Below are 13,036 nucleotides of genomic sequence, written 5' to 3'. Positions count from 1 at the left end.
ATTTTGGACAACGCCTTCCCCGTGCCAAAAACGAGAACGAGACTTTGCAAACATGGCGGCCACGACAGCGAATCGTGTTCTCGTTTACGGTGGAAAAGGGGCGTTAGGCACAGCTGTCGTCAACCATTTTAAATCAAAAGGATGGGTAAGGAGAGTTGAGATATGTATATTTCGCATGAAGAATGAACAAAAACCGTTTTTGCTGAAATTACAGGTTAAAACTGCTTCCATTTCAACTCAAAATTACTTTTCTGTTGTCTCAATGAGGACCGTCAAGTGAGGGCGCTATTTTATAGCCAATTCGACATCTCGTGTGGACGTGAGCAATGCCCATGACTGACAAATGGCTGAACAATGCAATTTTTGCATAAGGCCACCACAAAAAAAAAAATACTTCTGCTTTCGGTTATGTATAACAGCTCAAAATTACTACAATTTTCATTTCTTCAGCCTTGAAAAAAAAGAACTTTGCACCTAAAATAGGCCCTATCACTGTAAAAATTCTTGGTGGTGGTTATGATTTAAATTCGTGATTTCTTAAAACTGGAAAAACCCTGACAATTAGTGTCACGGGACAACGTAAAAACAAATGGGAAAAATCAGAAATTTGGCAAAACAATCACTTGTTTTTCCCCATCTCAAATATGTTATAAATGTGTGGATATTGTCAGCTAAAGAAACAACTTGATAAAAGACTATGTAGGCCCTACCTGAATATTCATATGTTTTATGAATATTCATCAGGTGCCATGTACAGACAACGATGTCATTGGATTATAAAAAAAAGGATTATCCGACGTCACGAAACTGTTTACGTGTGCTGGTATTTACATGTAAATACTAAGTACGCATGCGCGTAAATTAGTCAGACGGCCTGCACGTACGTGTCTTTTGTGTGTATGGTTTTGTTCACAAAATTGAAAGCACTGATGGGAGCTCCGTCTTTTTTTTTTCATTACCTCCCCCCCCCCCAAAAAAAAATACTTCCAGGATGATGTAGGCCCTAAGTAACATCATGAACGTTGCTGTCATTTATTTCAACTTAAGGATGAACAAAGAAATTGACTGGAGCAGGGTTTGAACCTGTGACCTCCAGATTTCCATTCCGGTGCTCTGCCAACTGAGCTATCCAACCCTACATGTATGTTGGCGGTCCCTCATTTTGTCAATGTCTTTGTTCAAGGGTTACTTTAATTTTTTTAGCTTTTCACTTATTGTCGTTTGTTGTACACATTTTACATGAGACATTGATCAAAACTCCGCCCCCGTTTGTTATGGACTAATTACTTTACAAATTTAGAATTACGTATTGTGGCCCGACTATAATTCAGTTCTCCCCCCCCCCCCCCCCATTCATCTGATTCAATAACGTTGGGACTAGGAACCAGTTTATTATAAAAAATGGGGGTTTTGGGGGCAAATTAAAAGACCTGCATTGAGTTTTTTCAGTGATGGTTAAAAAAAAAAGGAAAGAAGTGTACTGTCCCACATAGTGTACTCATACTTGTACAAGCCTTTTCTTACTCGTTTTTTTACCAAATTGTACTTCAATCAATCAACTTGTTGAAGAAAATTTGGTATGTTCCCCAAATTGTTCTTTTCCTGATGACTAACTCTCCTAGTGGGAAATCAGTATTCAGAGTAGAGCCCTTTGAAACACTGCAGGTCAGCTTCAGGTGAAGGGATATAAGCGTTAAAGTAACTGTCACACAGAGTCATTGCACACACAAAAATTGCACTGCGGAGAGCAGTGAGGCGTGACCGTATCCACCTGCTTGCCCCAAAGCTTAACCACACAAAATAATTGTGCAGGGATTTGAAGTGTTATCCATACTCTACAGAAGATTACCTCAAAGGAATTTGAAGTGTGGGTGCTGGCTCTAGTGGTAAAAGTGGTTTTGAAAAACTGAAATGTTGTGAAGTGCAGAAGACTAGGAGGGTTATAATGTTACTCCATTCAAAATCATTTGTTTCCCCCTGCTTTCTCTGCCTTGTCAGTGGGTGTGCTCCATGGACCTTTTCCCCAACGAGGATGCCCAGGTGAATCTCATCGTGGACCCGGCCCAGTCCTGGACAGAACAGGAGACCTCCATCATGGGCAGAGTGGAGGAGACGTTGTCTGGGGAGAAGCTCGATGCTATCCTGTGTGTGGCTGGCGGCTGGGCCGGCGGCAATGCTGCATCCAAAGGTTTGCAGATCCAACAGTAGTCTTTTAGCACAGTGTACATTAACCCATTAGTCGGTGTACTCAAAACCGTCCTTCCTGTTACTCCGTACACAGCCCCATAGTGTCCAGGATTGTATCATTTTATGGATCCGTCACGAATAGAGAGCAAGGTTCCTCTACAATTAGACAGTTTTTGCTTTTATTGTCCGTAATGTATTCACATTCTTTTTTTAATTTGTGGTTAATCTTGCCAGCTCTGGTAAAGAGCAGTGATCTGATGTGCAAACAGAGTGTCTGGACATCGGTCATATCCGCCGGGCTGGCCGCTAAATTTCTCAAAGATGGGGGCCTGCTGCAGCTGACGGGGGCAAAGGCTGCCCTGGATGGGGGTACACCAGGTAAGACTGACACCCCCCCCCCCCCTCACCAACCCCCACCTCCTCACCAACCCCCACCTCCTCACCAACCCCCAAGCTTTCCTCTTCAAAGACTTCAATGGTAATTTACAACCTTGTGTTATTACACTTTCAAATACTGCACTCGTAGGTTTAACATAATTCTCCTGTTGCTAGTCCCCATGTCATTCATTACTAATGTAGTCAATACATTGAGGGATATAAGACCGCTCAATGTTTGCAAAACATAATGGCAAGGTCCTCCAGAAGCTGGTTTTTGCTGGTACCTACACTTTAGGCTCGGGTATAGCATAAAAAGCGCGAGCCTAGGTTTGGAATGAGGGCATAAATTATAACTTGAGGGTAACACTTGATTTACTTAATTAGCTCTGTATCTAATTATCGACTATTCAACTTTGGTGAGATGAATCGTCTGCAAAATTGTTCTTTTTTTTCTTTCCAGGAATGCTTGGCTATGGGATGGCTAAAGCAGCCGTGCACCAGTTTGTGCGTGGTTTGGGAATGTCTGGGAGCGGGTTACCAGCCAACTCCACGGCTCTGGCCATTTGCCCGTAAGAACCTGCCGAGTGGCGCACATTTCTTTATCAGTGCAATCAAAGCTTTCTTCAAAACTAACTCCTTAGGAATTTTTGTTAACAGACCCCTTCCCGATTCCTCTAAAATCTACCACTGCAATTGCACTGTCTATTTACTTTAATACAACTAAGTAGGGGTACTTAATTCCTTGTGAAGTTGTTGTGGCTGGGACGACCTTCCTTAATGCCCCAAAATCCTTCACTGGTTTTTGGATTGTAAATGCTCACATATGTCACTTGACTTTAAAAGTTATAAAAAAAACAATGCTTTAGACACAAGTGCTACCCGTCCAACTTTAAGCTGAAAAATCAAAAGCAAAAAAAAGTGTAGACATATTACGGTATTTGTAGTCACATGGATTTTTCTCAACAGTTATTTTTTTGTTACAGCAATAAAAGCAGAACACTTTGGAAGGTGACCATCTGAAGGGAAAGACCTAATTGTCTATAAGAAGCCAGTTTAATGTACATTGTATGATGCATTGTGGCCAAGAATTTGTTGATGTAACTTTCCACTGCAAATAAGTAATGCTGTCACATTGAGTTCTGTTCATACAGCCTTTTAATAAATCCTACAAATTGTCCTTACTTTGTAAAGTGTTGTTTTTGTCTTGAATCGACCAATTCACCTTCAACTTTTATATTGTCTCTGAAAATCAGAAAAAGGCATCATGCAAAGATGGAAGTACAAAGCCTTTTTTTTATAACGCTTTCATTTTATCATGACCTTTTGTGCCCTGATTTGCTTGATTTTGATTCGTGTAAACTGCACAAATTCTGCCATTTCAATAAGTCTCAAGGTTTTTCAAAATGTGGTTGTTGTTTTAATCTGTATTTGTAGGATAACACTGGACACACCCATGAATCGCAAGGGTATGCCCAATGCAGACTTTTCAGCATGGACGCCACTGGACTTTGTTGCCTCGTAAGTATATTTAAGTTGTATTTAAACAAAATAATTGGGTTTCAGCTGTCACTCCAGAAAAGTTTGGTAGGTCGTCAGGCGCAGTTAGCAATCCAATTAATTTGGTACCAACGTTTTTTGGCTTGTGCGTTGTGGCCTCCTTCTGCTGGAAAAGGCAATACAAGTGTGGACAATTCAGCCCAAATTTCCATAGACCATTTTTACGGATACCGCCATCCTTGTGATCATGTGGTAAACTTTAAGGGGCATTTCAATAATACAGCCAAATACGTCCCATCATGCATTGAAGCTATTCCTCATCATTGGACATATTTTCAACAAAATGCCCCCAGAGGTGACCGCGTAATCACAAACATGGCGGTATCTGTGAAACGTGTCTGTTGCTCACGCAACACTTGGGTACATTCCTTTGGTGAAAAGTTTAAGCCTGCCGTCGATCGGTGGAACAGACGCGCACTTGCAGCTTTTGAAACCTTTTGAAGCTTTTTTTTTTTTTTAAGGAAAATGCGAGCGTTTTTCAAAGGTTGACTTCAGTTTTGTGAAAACTAAAAGGCCAATCAGCATGTAGCAGCCAGCTCAGATAGTATACATGTAGAGGTCAGTAACTGAAACAAATAATTTGTTTGTTTGTTTTACCACAGATTGTTGTTTGACTGGTCAGTGGGGAACCAGCCAAGGCCAGCCACTGGAAGCCTGGTGCAGCTCATTACCAAAGACAGCAAGACGGAACTGGTCACCGTCTGAAAGTCAAGCTGGATGCAGCTTGTCTTGACATCGCCTCGTCTGAGATTGGAAAGAAGGTGCATCATGGGATATTTCTTTTTATTACTTTCTTCATTTTTTTTTCTTGTTTATTCCGGTATACCCATGATCATGTGCTTGCGAGTGGAATCAATATGCAGATCATTCTCAAAATTATTTCCACTTCATAAAGAGTAAAGTTTGGAAATCGACATCATGCACTGCAAAAGAAAGAGGCATGAATTTTATTGCAAAAATGAGAAGCGACCATTATATGTTTGATATCTGAACAAATATGGGGTTTGTAATAGTTTAAGATTTAAGATTAAGACACAAAAATGGTGTCTCGATAAATTTTAAGACGAAAAGCTTCAACCAAAAATGTATTCACATTTTTTTATATTTTTTAAGTTTCCCGGTGTGTGAATTTTTGATGTTGTAAACCAGCTCGCGCCGGGATTATTTTGACAAGAACGGAACGAGGCGCGGGATTAATTTTCACTCGATCACCCTCGGGCAGCACACTCATGTATGTATTTCCGGCCTCGCTCTCTGCAGGCGGGTCGCTGACAGATATTTCCGGCCTCGCTCCCTGCGTGTTTATCCGTCATCAGTTCCGAATACCACAAAACCTTTGCGTGTATACACGTCATCCGGCGCAAACTGGTTAAGTTTTAAGAATGACCAGTTACTTGCACTTGTCATTAAAAACTGATTGTACCTTTATAATCACCAAAACAGCTGACCATATTAAAATATTAGTTCCTTTTCCTTGCCATTTTTTCATCCCAAGTATGAATCAAAACTGTATTTTTTTTCAAGCTACACGTATTCGAGGTTTTCGGAGTTGCTTAAACCCTAAACAATCCCCATCCAGTCAAACTCCAACACCAGGGTTTTTTGGAATCGGTTGGAGTGAGTACTGATGATTATGCTTTACACGAGGTTTGGCTTACCACCATGATCAGAGTCCAACAGTTTGGGTGTAGAGTTTACCATACATGGTATTGGAATACAAGGGGGTTACGGTTAATGTAATTTGGAGAAAGTATCAAATTATGAGAGGGAAAGTGCCCCTAATTTATTCCTAAAGAAATATCACGTGCTGATGGGGGATTTGAAGAAAGACAAAAAATGTCAAACTTGTCGGTTTTAGTATTTGCTCATTATTTTTTCAGTATTTTTCAATCTTGGGTCTATTGTCTTATTTTGTTTTGTCTTGCCTTAGGATTGAGCATTAAGAAGCTCATTTTCCTTATTTTTGTTCAATTTCATATCTTTTGTGATGTATACTCATTTCTTTTTAAAATGGAGTGGTTTTTAAACATTATACCATGAGTTGTATGATTTACGTATGTCAGGTTCTTTTTATTAGTGTAGTGTAAAAAAGGATTTTTTTTGTTCTTCTAATTTGGTTGTTATATCCGACAATTGATAATAAAGCCCGTGTCCGTCATGATTTTTGGAATAGAAAAGACATTATTTGGATTTAAATTGACGGTTTTTTTTAAATTGACAGTTTTTTTAATGGTTTATTTTTTTCTGACAATTCGATTGAAAGTAATTGAAAAAAATTATCAAAAAACTTTGGGAAAGAACGTAGTATCCAGACGCCACGTCTTTGGTTGTGTACAAAGTCTATGGAGAATTGAGTGCATTTTCAAAGTATTTTCGAACCAAAATGGAAATGTTTCTCAGTCCCAGATTCATGTCTTTTCAAAAAATTTGGAATGACTGACCTTCGTTGAGATAATATTTGAAAAAAAGTGGCATCAGCATGCACCATTCTTTCCACACTTTGTTCTGCCAGCTGAGAAAGTTAAACTAATTCACAGCAAAGCTGTAGGATTTTTTTTGTTGAGAAATCAGCATTTTTTTTCCTGTCCTTTTCATGTAACTATCCTGTGTTACCTCCAAGCAGCTGAGGTCATTGCACTTTGAACTGCAATAAATCCCACCAAACATGACATTGTATGACCCTGTGTCTGAGTCTGACTTTTTAAAAAAAATTAATTGTTACTTTTTTAGGGTTTTGTTCAGTTTATGGAACCTAATGGAATGAAAACCAAATATACAAAAAAAAACATGAATCTATGGTTATTGTATTGAGATTGAACGCTTGAACAAAATTTGAACCAAATCATTTAATTTTTTTTAAGCCTTTGTGGTTTTTATTCACAAAAAAATCTTTAACTATGCAAATGGCATTTTTAGCACAAAAAATGTACATGTACACGCACAAGTACATGTACACGAAGACAGTTAAACAAGTTTACAGGTAATGCTATCTTACATGAATTGTTCATTCAAACATTTGTTTCATCTTTTTGCTATTTCCTGGCTCCAAGTAAATTTCAGAAATTACAAACGCTACATTTGACAGAATTGTAAATTTGTTGATAACAACTCGTGTACAGTTAGTGGGCGTATTTAAACCCTCCCAAGCAGGTTATTATTAATGTTAACGTTGAAAAATATCCGGGTATACATGTCAAACAACATGAACAAATGATGAACCGCGTTTACAGAGTAAATGAGGAACTTTACAAATGAATCTCTCAGGGACCCAAGATCCAGTTTGCTCGAGACACTGCAAATGGTTTTACACAAATTTCCTGCTTCCTACCAACTTGCATTACATTTTACTGGTGATTTAAATATTCGAGAGGCAAGAGATGTTTCCAATTTTTTTTTTACATATTTTACATATACGGAAGTTGTGATGTCTTTGGACGTTTATCTAAAAAAAACCACGTTTTTAAGCTTGTCATCTTTGAAACAAATTTTGCTGGATCACTGTCGTAACATCTGACCTTGAGTTTCCCAGTAAGAAGATTTTTCCCTATTGTGACATCAAATATCCCATAAAATTTGAACAAGAATTGGATAAAACTTTTTTTTTCAATGTGAAATAGCAAATGATTGTATTTGTTCCAATAAATACAGAGAAAATAGTTTTTAAAAGCAACTGAAACACTTATGAATACCAAGCAAGGAATATGAAACGAACCTGAACGGAGCTTTGATAAAACAACTGCATAAAAACTTTGTAAATACAGAACACTTTTTAATGCGATGAATTTTTTTATGGCGTGTCGCACTGACAGAACAAGCATCAAATTTTGCGATTACAAAAGAATTTTAAAACCCATGATCTCCGATGACGAATACTGTATTTTGAATTCCCAATTTAAAAAAAAAAAAAAACATTCTGGGACTTGCAATTTATTTGCACTTAATATTTGGTATCAATGGTTCCGACAAAAATAGAACTTTATAAAAAAAACATGTCCAATATATGAGTGATGAATACCTTTAAAGGTATTCTGGAAAACAACGATCTTAACGAACAACAGAGAGCGCTTTGTGACCACTGTCATTGATCTCCATTAGTAAGACTGGATAGGACACGCGTATACTTGCGCCCAGTGAAGATTCGGAAAACGCAAACGAACAGCTGGGTAGTACATTGCGGGTTTAACGTTAGCGACTGCGCATGCGTGACGTGCGCGTGCTGCATGGTCTGTGTGTGACAAACGCATGTCAAACTTTCCAACCCTCACCGATGACTGCACGTGCATGCGCAAGATGGAGGGAGCCGAGTCCTATCCAGTCTTATTAATGGAGATCAATGACCACTGTGCGTACTGGTTTGCGTGCATATGGTGCAAAGTACACACAACTATTTTATTCTGAATGTGCGCAAAGCCATAGCGTCTTCGCGTGAGCGTCCGGCGACATCAGCAATTTGTTTCAATGTCTCTCCAAGTGGTCTCCCCCAACTCTCCCTTTCTTACCATTGAGGGGGTACTTGTGCACGGAGCCTTTACCATACACATCCACATTTGGAAGATCCAGTCGGACCAAATTTAAAATATTTTACCAGTCCTTGAAATTTGTGAAGTTGGTTCGTGTTGTTCCTTTTTCTTTAACTTATTAAAAACTAGTGGAAGTAGTTACCACTTCTATTTCTATAAATTACAAAAATCAGTACAACTAGTACATTGGTCATTATTACGATTCAAACTATGATACAATTCAATGCAATTAAATATATAAAGAGCCTAATCATACATGTATACATGTCATAAATATGTATACAAAAGTCATTTTGAAAAAAATGTAATACTTACATGTACCATGATTTTAGTACAGATTTTTCTTTAATTACTGATCAATGATTTAATCTGAATACATGTACTGACGCAACATACACAAGAATGCAACACAGAGTACAATTGACAACTCTTTGTCGCCCAAATGTTTACGCCTTTTAAAAGATTCCTTTTTAAAGTTGAACTAAGAAGTTGACTGGAGCGGGGTTTGAACCTGCGACCTCCTGATTACCTTTCCAGTGCTCTACCAACTGAGCTAACCAGCCCTATGTTGGCGGTTCCCCATTTTGTCGATGTCTTTGTTCAAGGGGCGCTAGTCAGAAGCCATAAACCTGTATACATTTAATGTCAACATGTTGACCTGTTTCATAATTTTAGTACAGATTTCATTCCCCTTTTGATTTCAAGTACATTTTGTATTTTGTTCCGTTTTGTTTCTTTTCATTTCAAGAGCCCACCAGAAATATTTCAATATCTGGAAGAAAAAATAGTCTCTTTTGGTTAAAAGACGTGCGTGCATAAAAACACATCTTGTACTGTGAACTGTGAATACATACACTGTGAATACACACTATAGAAAAGACCATCCGATACATTAAAAACTTTGACAGACAATAATTTGAATGGCTATTTACAATGTCCAATAAAAGCACTGCATTATGTACAAGTAGACATTCCTAAGGGCTGTTTGTAGAAAAACGATAATTTAAGTACAATAAACAGTTGAAAAAAAACTCCAAATAGTTGAGGCCTTTCTTTTTTTATGTGGACCAAGAAACTGTGAAAAGTTAAAAAAAAAAATAAAGAAAATAAACATCTCTTTGACAAAAGAAGCATCCCTGAAGTATATGTATAACAAACTAACTGAATACAAAAAAAACCGATATGGATTTCAGAAGGGGCCCCAAAAATATTACTACATGTATGTCTCATACATATTCATGATCGAGAGCCGACTTCTCACTGGTCCATTCACCATCACATGTTTGCCTGTAGTTTTGCTGCTTACCAAGCTCGCATCCGAGGATTTGCGCACAGTGTAAATATGCATGCGTGCATAGTAGACTGTCGCAACCACACGCTAGACTCCATACGCTGTAGGAAGCAATCATGGAACTACCATGCACGGGGGTATCTTTATGTCGCCCTACATGCCCTAGCAACATACTAGCGACATAAAGATACCCTAGCGACATAAAGATGGTGGCACGCGCACAGTAACACTTTGCCAAGACAATATTTTGGGGAGTACGAGGTATAGTAAAACAAATAATACCATAAGAATTTAGCAAGAGAGTACAACATTGTTGTGATGAGGAAAAAGAAGAACAGGACGACTACTTCACGGTGTTTATGTCCTTGGGCAAGACACTTAACTACAATTGCCTCTCTCCACCAGTATGAATGGTTACCTGTGAGGGTAGAGGACCGATTGTGCGCTGAAATCGGCTGCCCCGTGGTCCCGTGGCCCGATGAACGGGGTAATAATTGTACAGCGCTTTGAGATTGTTGATACGATGGAAAGCGCTATTTACAGGTAAGCATTACAATTATTATTATTTTATTACTATATTTTGTGCATTCAACACTAGGGGAAATCTGGCAGTTTGCTGGACGGAGAAATCTACATCATTTTACAAGTCATGGTTTGAAATAGTGTGTGGTGAAGAGTACAATTGTCTCCAAATATATTCTCATGCCAAAAATGCGCTGTGTTAACCACATGTCTTCCTATTCAACTGAAACAGATGTTCCAAATAATGGCTTGGGCCAAACACCCTGTTTTGTAAAAAAAAAAAAAAAAAAAAAGATTTATCTGCAAATACAATGAAAAATCAGTGCAAGGGAATATTACAGCCACCCAAATTATTTTAATAGCATGAATAGGCAACCCTTTCAGTGAAATTTCGGTCGAAACCTTGTCAGAGTGAGCTGGGATGACAAAGAGTCTATTGTGGGACGATTTAATCTTAAAGAGGGAACTCACTGCATTCCTGATGTGGCTCGATGAAGTTCCAGTTGGTAGAGAGCAGTACTGACTATTCTATTATTACTATCAACAGTTATGTTAAAGTGCATATAACAAGCAATTTTAAAAAGTTGAAAGATATGTTAAGGCTTCTTCACACTACTGCTATACACTAGTTTCTCTCTTGTCCGAGCCGTCCTTGTCCGAGCCGTCCTTGTCACTTTGCCCAGTTTGGCTCAGGGAGTCCATTTCTACGGCCGCTCCATCGAACACCGGCACCTCCTCAATGTCTTTGTTCTCGAGTGGTCCCTCGGCGACCTGACTGTCCAATGGTTTGGCAGCGGTCACTTCATCGTAGCTTGGCGGCTCCGACACAGAGGGACGGTTTTCCAGCAATGGTACTTCCTCCCTCTGGAGGGCATTTTCCTCCATTTCTTTGCTGCTTTTGGCAGCCTTGTTCTTGCCGGAGGACCGGCGTGAGTCCTCGCGCGAGGATCGCCGTTTGAGCACCGCCCCCTCTTGTCGGTCCAAGGGCATGACGTGGGGGGCATGTTGAGAATTGGCAGGCAGGTTCTTGCTGATGCTGGTGTTGCTGTTGTGAGCTGCTACCACAGGCAAGCTCTTTGGATGCAATTTGTGTAACTCGGGTGCTTTTCCCATCGGCCACGGGGGTCTTGCTGGTTGCACGGCCGCAGAGCCAGAGGGCATGCTATGCATACTACTCACGCTGACAGCTTGCGGCTGGAGTCCGATGCAGTTTGTGGCCACTTGGGGCACTCGGGCCATGACTGAACCACTCGACACACTGTCTGCGTAGCCCGTCGGTTGTAAAGCATTGCTGACTTCCGGCCCTGCCCCCGCATCTGACGTGTCCCTCGCGATCTGCGAATACCGCGAGTGCTTATACCCCTTGGGTCGAGTCCGCCCCTTGTGGTGGTACCTGTGCGCGTACCCGTTCCCCCGGACTTTCTCGTACATGTGCGGCCGGGTGACCGTGTCCTGCGTACTGCTGTCGATGGAGGCGTCCGTGCCCGTGTTGGTGTGTGAGGGAACGTAGTTGCACTTGGAGGTCTTGCGTGAGCCCGACTTCAGCGAGTGGTTGGATTGGTTGGTGTTGGCCGACCGGTTGGTGGCATTGGAATCCACGCTGCTTGCCGACTGGCAGCGCTGGACCACATGGCCGTTGCCAGGCGGGATGACCTGCGACCCTGCCTGCGAGCCTGGGTGCGAGCTGGACAGCGCGACTGCGTACGCATTCCGTGATTTGGTACAACCGCACGTCCGCCTCCAATTATACATGACATCTCCCCGCAGAATACAGTTGTACAGGAAGATGAACAAGCCAAGCAAAGCGATAGCCGCACCGTACAAATAACTGAACAGCATGGCGAGAAAGCCCTTCTGCGTGATGGCCATAGCAGCAAGTGTCCAGGTAGCCATGAAACCAAACAGGAGAACTACGGAAGCCTGGAGTTGCCTAAGGTTGGTATACTCCCCATCAAGAATACTGGACACATTAGACAACCCCGTCCTGTGTGTCACCACTGACTCGCTGTCCACGTTAATCTGCGGGTCCGGCTCCGTGCTCGGTCGGCTTGCCTTGGACTCCTCAGAGGGTTTGCAGCCTACTCGCACCGCGATGACCACGAACATGATGCAGGTGACTAGAACAAAGAGGCCGGCCACTCCAAAGCATGCGGCCAGGCTGATGTTGAAGTCCATCCAACAACTGTGACAAGAAAAAGAGAAAGAATCACACAGTTCAGCTGGAATTAAACAAACACAGGGGAGGCTAATCACTTGCCAAACTGAGTACACTCAGCTCTTCATTTTACAGTTTTACATCCTGATGAATATGTGGGTGAAAACGATGACAGTTTCTTTAGATTTTCATTAAGTAAGCTTTGTTTAAGGGCATGTACAGGATGCTCGCAGCAAAGCAAAATTACATGTGCACAGGCAACTTTTTGACAAGTGATGCCCTCGCTTCTCAACTTACAGCTTTATTGCCAGTCAGTCAATGGACACAACTTGGACACACGGCACACAAAACGCACAAACATGTACGCCAAACTGGAGAAAACCATTCCCTTCTGGATCATTGCCAAATTCCCTGTGTATTCCATTT

The 13,036-nt window shown here is 40.8% G+C and overlaps 2 protein-coding genes and 1 non-coding gene across 5 annotated transcripts in view; 1 reads left to right on the top strand and 2 right to left on the bottom strand.

The window, feature by feature from the left end:
- The first annotated feature begins 18 nt into the window (after window positions 1–18).
- Window positions 19–5,327, top strand: LOC119739929 (dihydropteridine reductase-like). 2 transcript variants are annotated; one of them, XM_038215072.1, is made up of 6 exons: window positions 19–145; window positions 1,999–2,188; window positions 2,422–2,565; window positions 3,026–3,134; window positions 4,000–4,083; window positions 4,725–5,327. In XM_038215072.1, the coding sequence occupies exons 1-6, from the start codon at window positions 53–55 to the stop codon at window positions 4,825–4,827; spliced, it is 723 nt and encodes a 240-aa protein (XP_038071000.1). In that variant the 5' UTR covers window positions 19–52; the 3' UTR covers window positions 4,828–5,327. The 2 variants fall into 2 exon arrangements, with proteins under 2 accessions (XP_038071000.1, XP_038070998.1); XM_038215070.1 differs by having other exon boundaries at window positions 20–214.
- Trnas-gga lies at window positions 1,063–1,135 on the bottom strand. Its single transcript has one exon. It is a non-coding gene; the product is annotated as a tRNA-Ser (tRNA).
- Window positions 5,328–7,878: 2,551 nt separating the features above from the next.
- Window positions 7,879–13,036, bottom strand: part of LOC119739926 (adhesion G protein-coupled receptor A3-like) — a 64,798-nt gene continuing 59,640 nt past the window's right edge. For both annotated transcript variants that reach the window (XM_038215068.1, XM_038215067.1), the window contains exon 19: window positions 7,879–12,637. In XM_038215068.1, coding sequence (XP_038070996.1) covers window positions 11,074–12,637 — 1,564 coding nt within the window. In that variant the 3' untranslated portion in view covers window positions 7,879–11,073. The remainder of the gene's footprint in view (window positions 12,638–13,036) is intronic.

This window comes from Patiria miniata, unplaced genomic scaffold (assembly GCF_015706575.1).
Source record: "Patiria miniata isolate m_02_andy unplaced genomic scaffold, ASM1570657v1 HiC_scaffold_4, whole genome shotgun sequence".
NCBI lineage: Eukaryota > Metazoa > Echinodermata > Asteroidea > Valvatida > Asterinidae > Patiria > Patiria miniata.
Note: the sequence above shows the minus strand (reverse complement) of the source record. Positions and strands in the feature narration are given on the sequence as shown.

What these genes read in the sequence shown, in the direction of transcription:
- LOC119739929 (XM_038215070.1), top strand. Translation starts at nt 53, where the DNA reads ATGGCGGCCACGACAGCGAATCGTGTTCTCGTTTACGGTGGAAAAGGG. An exon ending in CCTGGATGGGGGTACACCAG is followed by an intron (nt 2,566 to 3,025) that starts GTAAGACTGACA and finishes TTTTCTTTCCAG; the next exon opens with GAATGCTTGGCTATGGGATG. An exon ending in ACGGCTCTGGCCATTTGCCC is followed by an intron (nt 3,135 to 3,999) that starts GTAAGAACCTGC and finishes CTGTATTTGTAG; the next exon opens with GATAACACTGGACACACCCA.